The sequence below is a fragment of the Anopheles bellator genome, chromosome X, assembly GCF_943735745.2.
Source record: "Anopheles bellator chromosome X, idAnoBellAS_SP24_06.2, whole genome shotgun sequence".
Lineage (NCBI taxonomy): Eukaryota > Metazoa > Arthropoda > Insecta > Diptera > Culicidae > Anopheles > Anopheles bellator.
The window spans coordinates 8554266-8569043 of NC_071287.1; the positions used below are offsets into that span (position 1 = coordinate 8554266).

At 51.9% G+C, this 14778-nt stretch overlaps 1 protein-coding gene across 1 annotated transcript in view; it reads right to left on the reverse strand.

Annotated features, from left to right (window-relative positions):
• LOC131213470 (uncharacterized) overlaps positions 1-13862 on the reverse strand; it is a 46626-nt gene extending 32764 nt beyond the window's left edge. The window contains exons 1-2 of the mRNA XM_058207512.1: positions 13680-13862; positions 13425-13535 (exon numbers count right to left, since the gene is read on the reverse strand). Of these exons, the coding sequence (XP_058063495.1) occupies positions 13425-13535; positions 13680-13862 (294 nt within the window). The remainder of the gene's footprint in view (positions 1-13424; positions 13536-13679) is intronic.
• Between the last annotated feature and the right edge of the window lie 916 nt (positions 13863-14778).

The following is a 14778-nucleotide window of genomic DNA, read 5'->3' on the forward strand; positions in this document are numbered from 1 at the left end:
TCGCTTTCCTCTCTCTCTCTCTCTCGCTCTCTCTCTCTCTCTCTCTCTCTCTCTCTCTCTCTCTTTCTCTCTCTTTCGCTTTCTCTCTGTCTGCACCAAATACAGAGAACATAATTTCCCAATCCAATTTAGGCAAGAGCCCGACCACGGCCTCTGAGGATGCGCTTAATGTCAATCACTCACGCGTCCAACCGCGGTGTCATATGTTGCGAAACATATGTGTGTATGTTTTCTCTGACGCAGCCATCGCAGAGGTGATGAAATTGTGTCTGTGCTTGGCCGCATGGGCCTCATAAAGAAGAGCGGCGAAATCATTAAAAAGCAAGCGCAGCACGCGCACATATGGTTTTCACCGCCGCCACCGTGGCGCTTGGGACATTAACCTACTCTGCCCCCTCCCCCCACACCTCCCCTCCCCTCCCCTCCTCTCGCCACCAGCACCTCAGGGGCTTCATCATCCAAATTACTCTGCGGACCGCGCAGGGATCCCCAGTGAACCGCGGGGATCGCTCATCAAACTTACACCGTGTCGTCCGTCTAGTGGCAGTGGCAGTGGTCCCAAACAATCTCTCCCTTTCACTCAACCTCCCCCCCCACAAATCACCATTCCACCATCAGAATCACCACACGAGCGGAGGCTCCTTCTTCACCGAAAAAAAGCGAAACTTAGTTTCTCCTCGGCTCTCGGACTGCTTTTGGTGTTGCCACTGGCTGGGCGGCGCTTTCGCCACCCGACAACGACGTGGGGGCTTGCAACAACCCCTGCAACCTAGCAACCCCAGCAGGCCGCCGTCTGTACCGCTTCCGGCGGTTCCCGGTGCTTCGACCGATCTTTTTTCGTCTCGGCGACTATACAGGCGACAAAAAAGGAGGCACAGTTTACGGGATATCAAATTGTACTAAAGGTAATTGATATTACAATAGGACTAACGTACCATTCACACTGTGTCACCAACTACTAGAGATATGACTGCCTTTTCAAATCAAAATATAATCTCGTTCTTTAAAGGACATACTGTGTGTGTGTGGAGCCAGTAGAGCAGCGAGCAACAGCCTCGTGTAAACTATTGCCTCGTGCTGCTTTGCATTGTTCCATTTCCGAAGGACACGTGTAAGGCTATCCATCCACGCGTATCCGAAAAGGCTACACCGAAGTGAGGGACACACGGTACACGGTTCGGAACGATCATAGATATCGCAGCAAGTGTATACTCCAAATCCCAGACGTACAGAAGGTTACTGTGCTAATCGTTTTTTTCATAATCGAAAGAAAATAAATATCTTGCTACAAAGCAGCGCGCGCGATTAGCTCTCTTTTATGGATTTCGTGATTATCCCGCAGTTATTAGGTAGATCGCCTCGCGCGGTACGCGGCCGTTCGCAGGATTCGGTGGAGCCTGCGAGGGTCAAAGCGATCCGGGCGAACGAAAGTAACTGGTTCGCGGCGAGAGACCGCCGAGTCATCATCATCAACGCCCAACGAACGAACCAGCCCGCGGGCGCTCGGGCTGTAAAAGTGTGTCACACAAACCGCGAATGAGAAAGCGCCGCGAGAGAGAGAGAGAGAAAGAGCGAAAGGTGTTCCACAGCGCATGCGCATACGATGTGACTCGCCACGCATCGACATCTGTCGATGTCGGGAAATGTGTGTTTGACGGTGGTTTGATTTTTCTTTTTTTTTGCTTCAATTTCTCCTTTTCTTGCCCTTTTTCCGGCTACTTCTTTTCTGTAGTGTGTGTGCCCCTATCCGTGTGTGTGTGTGTGAAAGTGAGTATCCTCTGCATGAACTTGACCCAGTTTGCCCTCCCAACCAACCGCCAATCCAATTTATCTTTCCCTTCCGTGCGTAGCAAAGCCCTTTGGAGTATGAGCGCGCGCAGTTTCCAGTTTCCCCAACGAGGCCATGCTCAAACATGGCGCCGGTTAAAAGCGGGATTGGTGCTGGTAAGGTGAAGGGGAGGTGGTGCCCGGTTTGGTGCCCGGTTTACGAGCCAACCGGCTCGAAAGCAGGAAAACGCCGGATGCCTCGCGCGCCCGTCGCATCGTTGTCGTCGCGGCCCTGCGCGTTGTCTGGGTCACTCCGCTGCCCGGAAGCCGGATCAGCACACATACGCGCGGCACGCGGAGAAAGCGTTGAACCGTTGGGAAAAAAGACACACACGGCGTTATAAGATGGCGCGGTTTCGTTGCAGTTAAGAATTTTTGGGACATATTGAACAAAATTAATAACGAGAACAAAAAAAAACGAACCGCCGACCCTTCCCTTGCAAATACACAGACTCGCTCGCTTGTTGGGGTAAATAAAGGACGAAAACCGACCTCGGTATTCGCGGTGTCCAAAATGTTCAACGAAAGACTTCGATGCGCGACCTATTACGAGTAAGCGACGAACCTCGTGATTGCGATGGCTCGGCAACAACGATTAGTTTGTTTCGTTTTCTTTGGCATTTTGTAATGCACTTGCTTTGTTCATGCTGTTTTTAAACTTGTGCGAACAATGGGGTCGCAGAAAAAATTACACTGCTAGTGACAAGGCTAGCCAATCCTTCAATTGTCCTTCCCGGAAGGGTGGCCATCGGTGCTCGTAACACGTGTGGCTGCGGAAGTCAGTATGTATGTATGTATTATCGGTCACTAATCGGTGTTGGAGACAAAACACGGCATGGTTTCCCATTTTGTTTCTCCCTTCCTGGGCCGCGCGTCATTTTGCGAAACGCTTTCATTGTGTTTTTTGTTGTTGTTGTGGTTTCCTTACAATAGCGTGCCCGTTTGCGTGCGTCATGTTTGGTTGCGCTGAAGGCGCGTGCGCTCAGTACAACCGTTTATTAATGGAAGGAAAAACGAAACAGAACAGAACAAAAATTATAAGGCTCTTATTACGCTTCCGACTGATGACCGCCCACACATCCAAAGTGGGGGGGAGGCACCTTACAAACCGCATCGTGCACCCGCTCGATTCATTTCCAATCGCCGGACGAGAAGGACACACGGACCACCAGCAGCGGGCAGTGCCGAACAGCAGCAGCAACATTCCATTGCACAACATCGCGAGTGGCGACCTCAACAGTCACCCCTCACACACTCTCGCACCCTCCCCACCGCTGCGCACGCGTGAGCCAAATTTCGGCCCCGATCAATTGTCGAGCCGACCATTTGTCGGTACAAATCAACAAAAAAAAACGGAGTCGCGAGATCCGTCATGGTCGGTTTTTACGTTTTTTGTCTATCTATTGACAACCAATAAGAAGCTGGCGGGGGCGTACAACAGAAGCGTCATAACCCAGCGCAACCGTCGCCGGGGGTCCCACGCTGATTGCATGGCCTCCCTCGGTGGTGGTAGAAGGGCCACGGTTTGGCGAACATCTGGAGCGAAGCGCAGCAGATTTGGCAACCGGCGCAACACAGCCCACCGTGTTTTTGGTGGCCGGCCCACCGGGACGCCGATTGCTTCACGATTCGGTCGTAGAAAGTTCGTTTCCAGCGCACTGGACCAGTGCGTAACCACGCGCGGACCACACGATCGCTCGCGCGATGCAAAGCATTCAGGTCTCGCAAAAGGCCTTTTGGGTTTGCAAATGAGTACAACATCATCCAAAGAGCTTGACGCCTGACGGAGTGTTATTGGTACAACGCAGGACGCAGGATTTCGTGTGCTCGATTCCGTTCCGGAAACCGTTCGGTGTTCAAAAACCTCGTTCTGAGCCGTTCGGGCCCGGGCCTCATTGGAAAAACAGGATCGACATGCACCCTGCCAGGGGATAGCGGAGACCATTAGACATCAACCAGACCATGCGGCAGCCTCATATCTACAAAGAGAAATTAACATTAATTGTTGTCGATAGCGCATAGTCCATCAATAATTTTATTCGCTTTTTAAAGCTCATAGCGCATCACACCGTTCATATCCCACCATATCCACAGCATATGCACCATTGCGCAGAGATCCGCTTTGGTTGCTGGTTAGACCTTGTTCCCCCAAGCCCTTTTGTGTTTAAGATTCATCGCCAGTGACACGAAGGCATCGACACCGGCCATTTCCCCACCACACATGGGATTAGTTCGGAAGGGAGTGATCTATCATGAACCGCAACCACCGATCGTAATACCTACAATGTGTCTCAGCAGCGTACCAATGTTCGAGGCGAAACACTGCACGGCCACCAGAAACGCGGGAACGACCACGACCACCATTGGCACCGTGACCGTTCCCGTGCCGCCCGAGCCGCCGCCCCGTGGCCGTCGCGTGCCGCCGCGTCTTCGCCTGCGCCACCACCACCAGTACTGTTGCTGCTGCCGGCGGCGCGTTACCGCACCAGCATACGACCGGGCCCCTTCCCTCCCAACACCACCGCCGCCTCGGGCACGGGGCCAGCAGAAGGCAGACGAAGGAAGGGCTGCTATTCCTCTCGATGTTGGCTCCACCAGCGCTGCGCGAGACGAAAAAATGCGACGGCGGCGCGATTCCGGCCGAGCCCGTCGTCGACCACCGGTCCTACGCCCGCTCGCAGCAACCGGGAAGGACACCGCCACATCGGGCTGGATTTGGGATCGCGCACGCACACACACGCTGAGGGTTGATTGTTTGTTGGGTTGTTGGGAAGGACGAATAGGATCAGTGGTGGTGGGGTGGCGCTCAGGATTGCTGTCCTGGTTGGGGTGTCCTTCACAGTCTACACACACACACACACACACTGACAGGCCGACCGACCGATAAAGCCACCGATAAATTCTTAGGATCGGAGGTGCGCGCGTGCGAACGTGTTTCGAATTGTCGCCACCGTCGCCACCGAACAGGAACTGAGGAACGCAAGCACAGAGCGCGTGTTGCCGCGCGCTTTGGAGCTTCTGCTGCCACCACCCTCTTGCACGCCTCCGAGGACACGAACACCGCGCAAAGCAACCCGCTCGCGATCACCCCCCCACAACGCGAAGGACACCATCCCTTGAGGGTGCGGGGGTGCGGGGAGTAGTGGACTGCTGCTTTTGGTCGCAGCGAACTCCACACAGCCCCATTGCCGACGCCGCCGCCGTCGTGTGTTCTTAGTCTTTTCGTCGTCGTTTTTTCTTCGCTTTTTGCTTTCACTTTCCGCCTGTACCCCCTCCTACCTGCCCGTTAAGGTTAGCCCCCAACCCCCCCGCGGGCGCACCGGGTGAGTGGTTCCATTAATTGAGTCTCTCTAGGAGGTCCTCCCAAGGACGAGCGATCAGGAGAAACAAACAAACCGAAAAACGCGAAACGGAAAAACGGTTTCTCTTTTGCTTCGGTCTGGCGGGGGCTATAGTAATTGGTCTGTGTGCGCCTAAGGTCAGACGGGCAACAGAAAATCGGAAGCAAGCTCGGAACGGAACGAGCTGTGTGTGACTCGGTGGCACGCGACGCACCGTTCTGCGCGCGCAAGGACGCAGCGTGCAGTGTAGCGAAGAACCTGCCAACGAGCGCCCAAGGGGAGCGAGTGAGCGAGTGAGAGAGAGCGAGAGAGAGAACGCCGGGTCGGTGGCTCCACGATCGCCCTCCTTCCGCGGATGGGTGATCAACCGAAGAAAAAAAGAAGAAGCACGGAAAAAACGCGCTGCCGTTAAAACTCGCGCTGCCACCTTGCTGCATCCGAGGAGCCGTTGCGAAGAAGTAGGGCAGGGTGCGGCAGGCAGGGAGAAATCACCAACAGGCTCAGACACCGAAAGGCTCAGACACCGAACGGCAGAAAAGAAAGCTGACCCAATCAGTGGGGCCAGCGCGGCTAAGGATCCGGCAGCATCCGTCCGTGACACGCCCGTGTGACCTCTCCCCAAGCTTTGGTTTATGTTGGATTCGTTCATATCTGGGCCCAGACACCCTGCTTGCCGGTACGATTGGAACCAGCACGTCGGAACAGACTCCGACGGAGGTGCCACCGAAGCGGCCAAAAGCACACTGCCGCCCGGGGGTTGGTGAATGACCTGCGCGCCAATTAGTGCGAACAATTGGCCAATTTTTCTCTCTCTCTTTCTGGATTGTACTGAATCATTTCATAAAATTCACGTTTTTTGCTTCTTCGCCTGATGCGACCGACAAACACCCGGTGCCTCTTGGCGGTCTTGGCTCCAGAGAGACAATGTTAATCTCTGTTGCGTTCTGTAACGGTGTGTTTTTATGGGTGGGGTTGTGCGTGACAACGACGGCGGCACGTTTATTGTACTAAAATGAAAAAAAAAACATGTTATTTAAACTTTGACAAGGCCAGACATGGCCAGACAGGACAGACATATCTCAGCACATTTGTCGGGACCATGACAAAAAATTGTACGTCTTTTTTTAACGAAACCCATTCTGCCCAAATGAGGACTGAATGTAATGATAATGAGGAGCAAATTGACACCCTGGGGACAAAAATTACGGAAAATTGCTTAACGCATGGTTAATTGCATGATGGCTTGCATGTTGCTAGCAGTGATTTATCCATTCCCACGATTTGGTATCATCACGTCATTTTGTTCATTTCACAGTACTTACTTAAGACATATGTGACAGTGTCATTCCCCTAAAAACCGAGTCGCGTTTTTCAGCGTATTAAAAATATGGAATCCCAAACAGAACAGAAAGTGGTGGGCGGAAACACTGAATCGTGTCTGCAAGCGGCAGTTTTAGCATTGTTTAAAAGCCATAGAACGGAACGGGCTCGGTCCGACGACGAACCCCAACATGGTTAGGTCATTTTACAGCAGCAGGACAGCGCAGCGCAGCACACACCGATAAAACCGGGAAAACCGCCGTAAAAACCCCTTAATTGGGAAACGTTATCGCCCCCGCAGTGTATGCTGCACAGGCCTGAACCGTCCGTCAGATTATTGCGTTAATGCCCTTTTTGGGACAGTTGCAGGGGAAAGCCGAATTTTTTAAAACGGTCCGAAAGGTTGCTTTTTTGGTATCGGCTGTAAACGGGTTGGCCAGGGAGCGATCAGGGTCCTATGGCCAAAACATTACATTTTGTTTCGATCTCGAGTACACTCGGCGCAGCCCATAAGCAAATCTGGGTGTTAAACAATAAAGGTTACGTCAAGGTTTAGCACGTTGAAGTTTACAATTTTTCACATCCAATTTCTTCCTTTCTCTTGACATTACCGCAACTGCAATTAGTGAGTTATTTAGCTTCAGTTACTCATAAAAAGGTGAATATTTTATACATTTGTGTGCCCATTTGTTACCTGTTGTTGTCTTGGTTTCGTTTTCACAGCTGGGTATGCCTCCGCGGTTCTTCATCTAAATCACCGCACCTCGGGGGCGCGGGAGGGACAGTGCGGCACCACCGCCCACGCCGCCGCCCGATCCGGTAGCGGTGGTGTTAGAAGCGCTTTTTTTTGGGGCGTTGGGCTATGCTCGTTTTTTTGCACAATGCACAATCCTCGGAGGGACAATATATTCCAGAAGCGCGCCACCTTCTGCACTACCCGCTGACACGTTTTCGTTTGTTGCGCGCGACACTAACACGCCGTTGTTTTGTGGGGAGCAGCGATTTACTACCGTTTAACAGAGAAGCTGGCCCCCGAAGTTGGCCGCGAATATTTTCTGCTATGCTTTGCGTACACACTCTGCACAAACACACGCCTCTCGCTTGCGCAATTCTTTACAATGGCAGCCCGATCGGGGACGCGCTACACCTCCGAAATCCGGCTCGGAAACCTTCGGCACACACACCGGGATTGCACGTACACAACACACTGACGCACTGCGAGTGACACTGCGGCGGGCAGGAGCGGCGCCTTGTCCCGTGCATATTTCCGGTGCATTAGCATACTTTCGCTCTACTCTCTGTTACTGTGGCCCCTGTTTCGGCCCCGTTGCAGTGTACGATGCGCCTTCGTTGCGCCAAATCATCACTCTACAAAGTATTGAATTACGTGACGTCATTAGTACGCGTTCGAGACGGAAAAGCGATTCTCAAGACCTGGGAGACCCCGCTGTTCAGTCACATTCATTATCCTATCCTAGCCTGCCCTACTACTACCGGATCCATGGCCGTCAGTCATACTCTATCCCTCGCGATTAGACCCCCCTTCCCCCCAACAGCAGCAGCAGCAGCATAAGGTTGGCCGGCCGTATCTCGTCTGCTGCCTGGCTAAAAAAATCCAAGCTGCGCGAGCCGAGCGCGCATTAGGGGCACAACTTTCCTTAGCCACACCGCACAAGACGAAATTGATTGCCCCGATCGGATTTGTTTCGATTTATGGCCCACCACCAAAATGGTCTAAAAGGAAAAGGAAAAAATCAATAAATAACCGCGCGAAAAGCGAGACGATTTTTGGCGATTTTCTGAGCCCGCGACATTTATCCATCTGCGGTTCTGCTGCGGGACGTTCTGCGTTGATTGGTAGACATGCTGCACCACCACCATGCTGCTGCTGCTATGCTCCGGGCTTTGATCGGTGGTTCGCCAACGCACGGACGGTTGATTGAGGTGATGGTGGTGGTGGTGCACAGCGTGGTTAGCTTCCGTGGGGAGCAACACCCCGCCGGCTAGCACCGGAGGAAGAGATTTGATTGTAGAGAAACGCGAATCCGAAGAGTCCGCGGTCCGCACACAAACGGGCGGACATTGTTGCTCGATTATCCATTCAATCGTCTATTTCCAGTTAGTGTTTTGTGGTCTCCGAGACTTCCCTTTTCTGTTAATCTCGCAAAATACGATGTTGCGTTTCGGGTTTTGGGAAGCGTCTTACAGTGCCTTGGTGTGTCTTGGAGTGGCCAAATGTGGCCGCCAGAGTCCATGCCCAGAAAAAAACGGTGACCGGTCTGCGGGAAGACTGCGCGAGTGCCGCCGCGATCTCCATCCTGCGCGCCGGGCTGCCGACCAAACCCGAACACATACATAGTTCGTGGCGATGTCGAGGTTTCGTATTCCACACACACCGATCGTGCGGCTGGCACACGTGTACGGAAAAGAAAGTCGGAAGCAAATAAGGCAGCACGGGAAGCGAGCAATGGAGAAAGAAAGAAAGAGAGAGAGAAAGAGAGAGAAAGAGAGAGAAAGAGAGAGAGAGAGAGAGAGAGAGAGAGAGAGAAAGAGAGAGAGAAAGAGGGGGGGACGAATAGACCAAGGGGGTGGAAGGGTAGTAAAACGGAAGATGCTATAGTGAAGCTCACGCAAATCCGCCATCAGTGAATCCCCGCAGCAGCATCATCATCCGGACGCAAGACTGTGACGGCGCGGCACGCGAACCCGATAAAGTTTGACATTTCGGAGGGAGGGCCCGTAGCCACCCAACGTAAGCTGCCCCTACATTGCGCCGCACACAACACACAGCTATGCTGTATCACGTGGGAGACACACATACCGTCACACGCTTAAACACGTGCACGGGAGGTATCAGCCAGCAGGCAGTAACACCAAGGCCCCGGGGCCGGCCACCCACCCAACCAGCCACCCACCCGCACACAAACACACTCACGGGTACATTAGTGTGTTCCAAGCATCCGCGTTCGGTACGAAAAATGAACGAAACAGACACACAGCAAAAAGAGATAGCGAGGGAGAGATAGAAGTAAAGAAACATCGACAAAACAGGAAAGGGGTACCGTGGGGTGACGGGGGTGGGAGAGGGGAAGAGAGAGCGATGGAGGAAGACTTTCGCTTGGCGTCGAAAAGCAATGCCCCAAAACGGGGCGGCGGGGTGGCTGAACAATGACCCGAAATTGTAGATAGTAGAAACATTAACAACAACGCGATATAATAATGAACAGATTTTCACGCCATCGCGAACCTACACACACTGGTGCTCGCAATTATATCATACGCCGAACACAATAGAGCACACTACACACGGGACGGGCGGCGGAGCGCGACGAACAGTGTAACGGCGACTTCGGTCACTACTCGGCGAAGGGCGCGACACGCTCGACTGGAAGGCGGATCGCGCACACAGGAAACAGCGACACGCTCCCGGGACACACGCGTGCGTTACTCAATCGGCCGCCAGCGACGTTCTGCCGTGGGCACGCCGAATGGGCGACCCACGGACCCCCACGGGGCGCCAACGTCACTCAGACCCCCATCGATTCCACTCACTCACTCACCTTCTCCAGAAGCGGCAAGCGAGCGGGTGAGCGAGTGAGCGAGAGAGATGAAGCGACCGCCGGCGAGTGGCGGAACAATCAGCTGGTAACGCATCGGTGAACCAGCTAAGTATTGCCGATGCGCCCCGAAGCCCCATTCATTCGCAAGCAGCAAACCACTCAGGACTCGCCCCGATCTGCCCACCGAAGCGATCAGCGACCGTGAGTGCCACGAACGGGTTGCCGAAGTGCGCATGAATCAGACTCTGGGGGGTCTGAGGGGAGAACGATCCGATCGTAACCCGGCAAACGCGATCGGAGGAGCACACCAACACACGAAGTAGCACTGTAGATTCGATCAATGCACACTCCCATCGCCGTTTTGCCGATTTCGGTGAGAAAGAGAGGGAACGAGCGAGCAAGCGAAGGGAAGCCTTACACAACCTTACGCTCAGAATGCTCGGTATGCGCCGTTTGTATACCCTGCTTGAAACCCACCGGTTTGCTACAGCGCGTTTTAGAAGACCCCCCGCCGTAGTGCCGACGAGAAGGCCGATGCCAAGGCATGTTTTGCAACATACTCCATGCAAAGAAACGCATAAGGTGTGTTCAAGATCACTCTAATCACAGGATGGCAGCCCAAAGGCTTCGGGCCATCTGTTTCGTTGAAATACCATTAACCAGTTCGAGATGTAAACAAATGCGCTTCCGTCTACACCAACACTACTGCATTACTGCCGTGCCTGTCAGTACTTCGATCCCCGTGGGTTACGGCCAGATATCAATTTACGACCAGAAAAGGCTAAAAATAACCGAAACAAAACAAAACGTTCATTTGTTAATTAAATGAAATCTGAAAATAATGATTATGTGACATCAGAGCCAACCATGAATAAGCCATCACATGAGGGCATAGCATTCAACCTACGCACATAAACGCCTTTTTTCACTCTAACGCCCTCTGTTGGCGGCGCACCAAATGACAGCGGGTACACCGCACGTAGTTCTGTTGGTTAGAACGGAAGCAGTTGCTAACGAAGCTGGACCCCTGGCCAAAACATCGGTTGCTTCCACCTGTATCAGAGTTTGAAGTTTGTTTCCCCATTTTGTCTCTGGTGTTTCCGCCAAACTTATAATTTAAAGTCGGTTCATTAACGGGCACCCACCGCACTTTCCGCTGGGGAAAGTTTGGAGACAATACCTCGTGCATGGGGCTGCTTCGTTGGTTAAATAATAATAACAATTGTCAAGCGTCAAGCTGTTTTTTTTTTTTTGAAGTTTTGGTGAAGACAAGTTTTTATCCTTAATTAATAAATAAATAAATCTATCTGGTTTCCCGGCCAAAACCATTCATAGTTGAGACTTTATGTACGGAAAGGTGCAGAGCGGGGGCGTGGAAGAGTGTCGAGCAACGGCGGTCGAGCTGCAGCCGAAGACAGCGAACGGCTCGACAGAAGCCGCCACGACACTGTAGTACAAACATAGTAAAATTTCTAGTATAAGCTTAGTGACTATATTATTACATTGTTATACTAATAGTACCAATAAAGGGCGACGAACAATCGCTTTCCTGCCTCTCAGGCCAGGCCAAAGTCGAAGCAGTACGATTTTTGGGGCTGCCTTGCCAATCACAGATTTCCAAGAAATGTTTCCGTGATGTAAACAAATGCTTCCGCCAACATCAACTAAACTGCATGGCCGTGGCTGGCAGCCTTCACCATCGTGTATCCGGTAACAACTACCGAGCGGTCTTGGCGCCTGCCAGAGAGACAATGTTAATCACGGTTGCTTGCTATAACGTTGTTTCGGGCTGAGTTGTTGGCTTCACGCCAACCTCCCCCTGGTTACGCCGTTTTCGGGAATCGAACTCAGGCCAGCCGCGTGACCGTTACCGTTTACTCCATCAACTCCGTATGAAGTACAGTAAAGCGCATGCGCTGCCGCAAAATTACAGCACGTGTACGGTTCGCGAGTGAGGTTTGGCGTTGTGTTGTTTATGTTCTTAATAGGATTTCAAGGAACCAAGGCATCACGACTACAAAAATTCTATGCCCAAGGTGCGGCGGTGTCGGTGGGTTACTGTACGTACTTAGAACGTGCAGACCTGGTTTCGTCGATTAAAAATTGATATTTTTGTTTGAAAGACAATGAGTACACTGAAAGACTTGAAAGACTTGTTGGATACAGACGCAACTCAATCACTAAAATACAATGGCAGAGGCAATTTATGTGTACAACGCGGACATCGTTTCTAAGCCATGGGAAGGATCCAGAAACATGGAAAATGGGAGCCACACATTCTGAACATGACGAAACAACTTGAGAAATGCTGCTTCAAAGGTTCGAAAAGTAGTCATTTTTACATCAAACTCCAAGAGGCGATGAAAATCTGGTTTCTTCGAGAATTCTGCCCAAAACGCTTTCACTTGGCGACTGTGCCCAAACGTCGCCTCAAAGTCCAAGGTTAACTCCACCCTGCTAAAGAAACCTTCTTGTGCCGCTGTGCGCCCAATCGGCGAGCGACGACGGTTCAAACAGTACTTCCTCCAGCCATTCTTTTTCGCTTTCTGCGAAGTAGACCATTCCTCGGCATCCCTTGACGCACAGGTTGAACTCCAAAAACGCATCATGTAAGTCAGATAACGATCAAAAACGAAAATCACATACGATAACGTCGAAAATCAAATACTACTATTTCAATAAAGCGATGTACTCTCCAAAAGGCTAGCACTGATCGTTGTTAATGGTAACCATCTGCCACTCGAAGCGTGGAGAAACACAAACTTAAACAAGCCGGTGTTATGTTTTGCAGCCGGTTTACTCAATTGCACCTGTATGTGGCGGTGCAGTTGTGTCTCCCAACCCTCCGTAGGGTTCGAATATATGCACGATTATGTGTACAGTATTTCGACGTTAGCGGCCCGCCATGGGAAATGCGATGTGTGCGTGTAGATACCGATTGAAGGTATTTGAAGCGTTTCGCAAAAAGAGCCATACCAAACGCGTTGCAAGCAACGGTTGCAACGGAGAAGCGCCAGTTTAGCTTATCGAACAGTTGTGTAGAATAATTACAAAACGTAGTTTCGCAGCATCAGTGTCGTTTTTAAGTATTGCCAGGTCAAACATCCATCAACAGCTCTGCGTGCAACTTTTCTTCTGCACAAGCTCGCGTGCTTCCCAGAGAAGAATTGTAGTGCGGAGCAGTCTGCAAATGTGATACCAAAAGTTTAGTTTTGTTGTAAAGTGCCCCCAAGCCAGGACTGTATCAACCTCGTGTGCTCATAAAACGTAACACCCTGCAGCTGTAATTCGACATAAGTACGACACTCGTGCGTTGATTCGCGCCTTCAGAGGAAGATGCACGGTGTGTTTGAGAAAAAGGCTAAACGGCACTTACCTTCGCGTAGTATAGGGGCAGCGATGTGCTGATGCGCTTCGGCTGATCGTCCTGATGGCTGATCGGGGAATGGATATGTCGCGCGAATGCAACTGGGTGTCGCAGTTGCATCTGGTGAGCGCCACCGGCCACGTCGCAGTACGGTACATAGTGCGACTCCGGCTCACCACCATCCACCGGCAGTTGGCGATGATGATGATGGTGATGATGATGTCGGTGATTGAGTGTGGGCAGATGTCGCGAGGACGAGGATACGGAGGACGAGGAGCAGGGTTGGTTCGTCGTTTCGTGCGGAAGATGCTGATGCTGCTGATGGTAGGCGACGAGCGGCAGGATCGTTGTGACCGACGAATCGATCGCTGTCGTCAGTCCAAAGTGGACGAAATCTTGTGTCTGTTCCGGGTGCACGAGCGTCCGATCGAGTTCGCTGTCGGACATGGCACCCGACGAAGGGCGGAGACGCAGTCTCTATCGGGACCCGATAGCCACAGTCTATCGGAAAAGGTTGCACGGAAAAGTTCAAGGCAAGGTGCAAGGTGCACGATTTTAAAGTGGATTCTATAGATCGCTTTCGCATCGCTCGGCGAATGTTTGCGACAAGGTCCGCTGTTTTCCACGACTTCCAGACCGTACTATTCCCTGTCGCACCATTCTGGCCACGTCGAAGAATCTGCTACACTTTCCCCTTTTGCTTCGTTTCCCTGCCTGTCCGGGTAATTTTTTTTTCTTAAGGGCGCCGGACTCGGGGATCGGGTTGATTGAGGACAGCTTGTAAAGACGGATATTGTCGTTTGTAACACAATCGCACTAAACACAACACATGCAGTTGCATACACAAACATACCACCTTAGGTGTGCTCTAGCCCGCCTACACGCGCCTATCGGCCTGGCGGTGCGGTGCGTCTGTCAAGATCTTTCCAAACTAAATTCATTTTGGAAGCACGGAAAAATCGAACGAAAGCCTCCTCAAGTGTGGCACTGGGCAACTCCTATGATTTCGTCGTGCAAACAATATACACAATCAGCAGCTTCGTCAGCCAGCTTCCGAATCTGTTTGCTACTACCACTACGCACAGCACTGTACCGCTTCGTTTTGGGCCGGCTCGCAAAGTCCTGTTTGGTGACGAAGGAAAATATTAAAACACCGAAATGTTAACGTCAATCAACCGATACGCATCCAATAAGTTTGATATGCCTTGATCAGCGAATCGGCCGAGGCGGATTACGGGATCATGGGCGAAAAAGTGGAGGAAAGGTCACACTTTTCTCTTGTCCCGCTATGCTTTCACCCATTACCATCCCTACTCCTCTAAAGGGGTTTCCAAGGGGACGTTGGTAACGCGGATGCGGATTT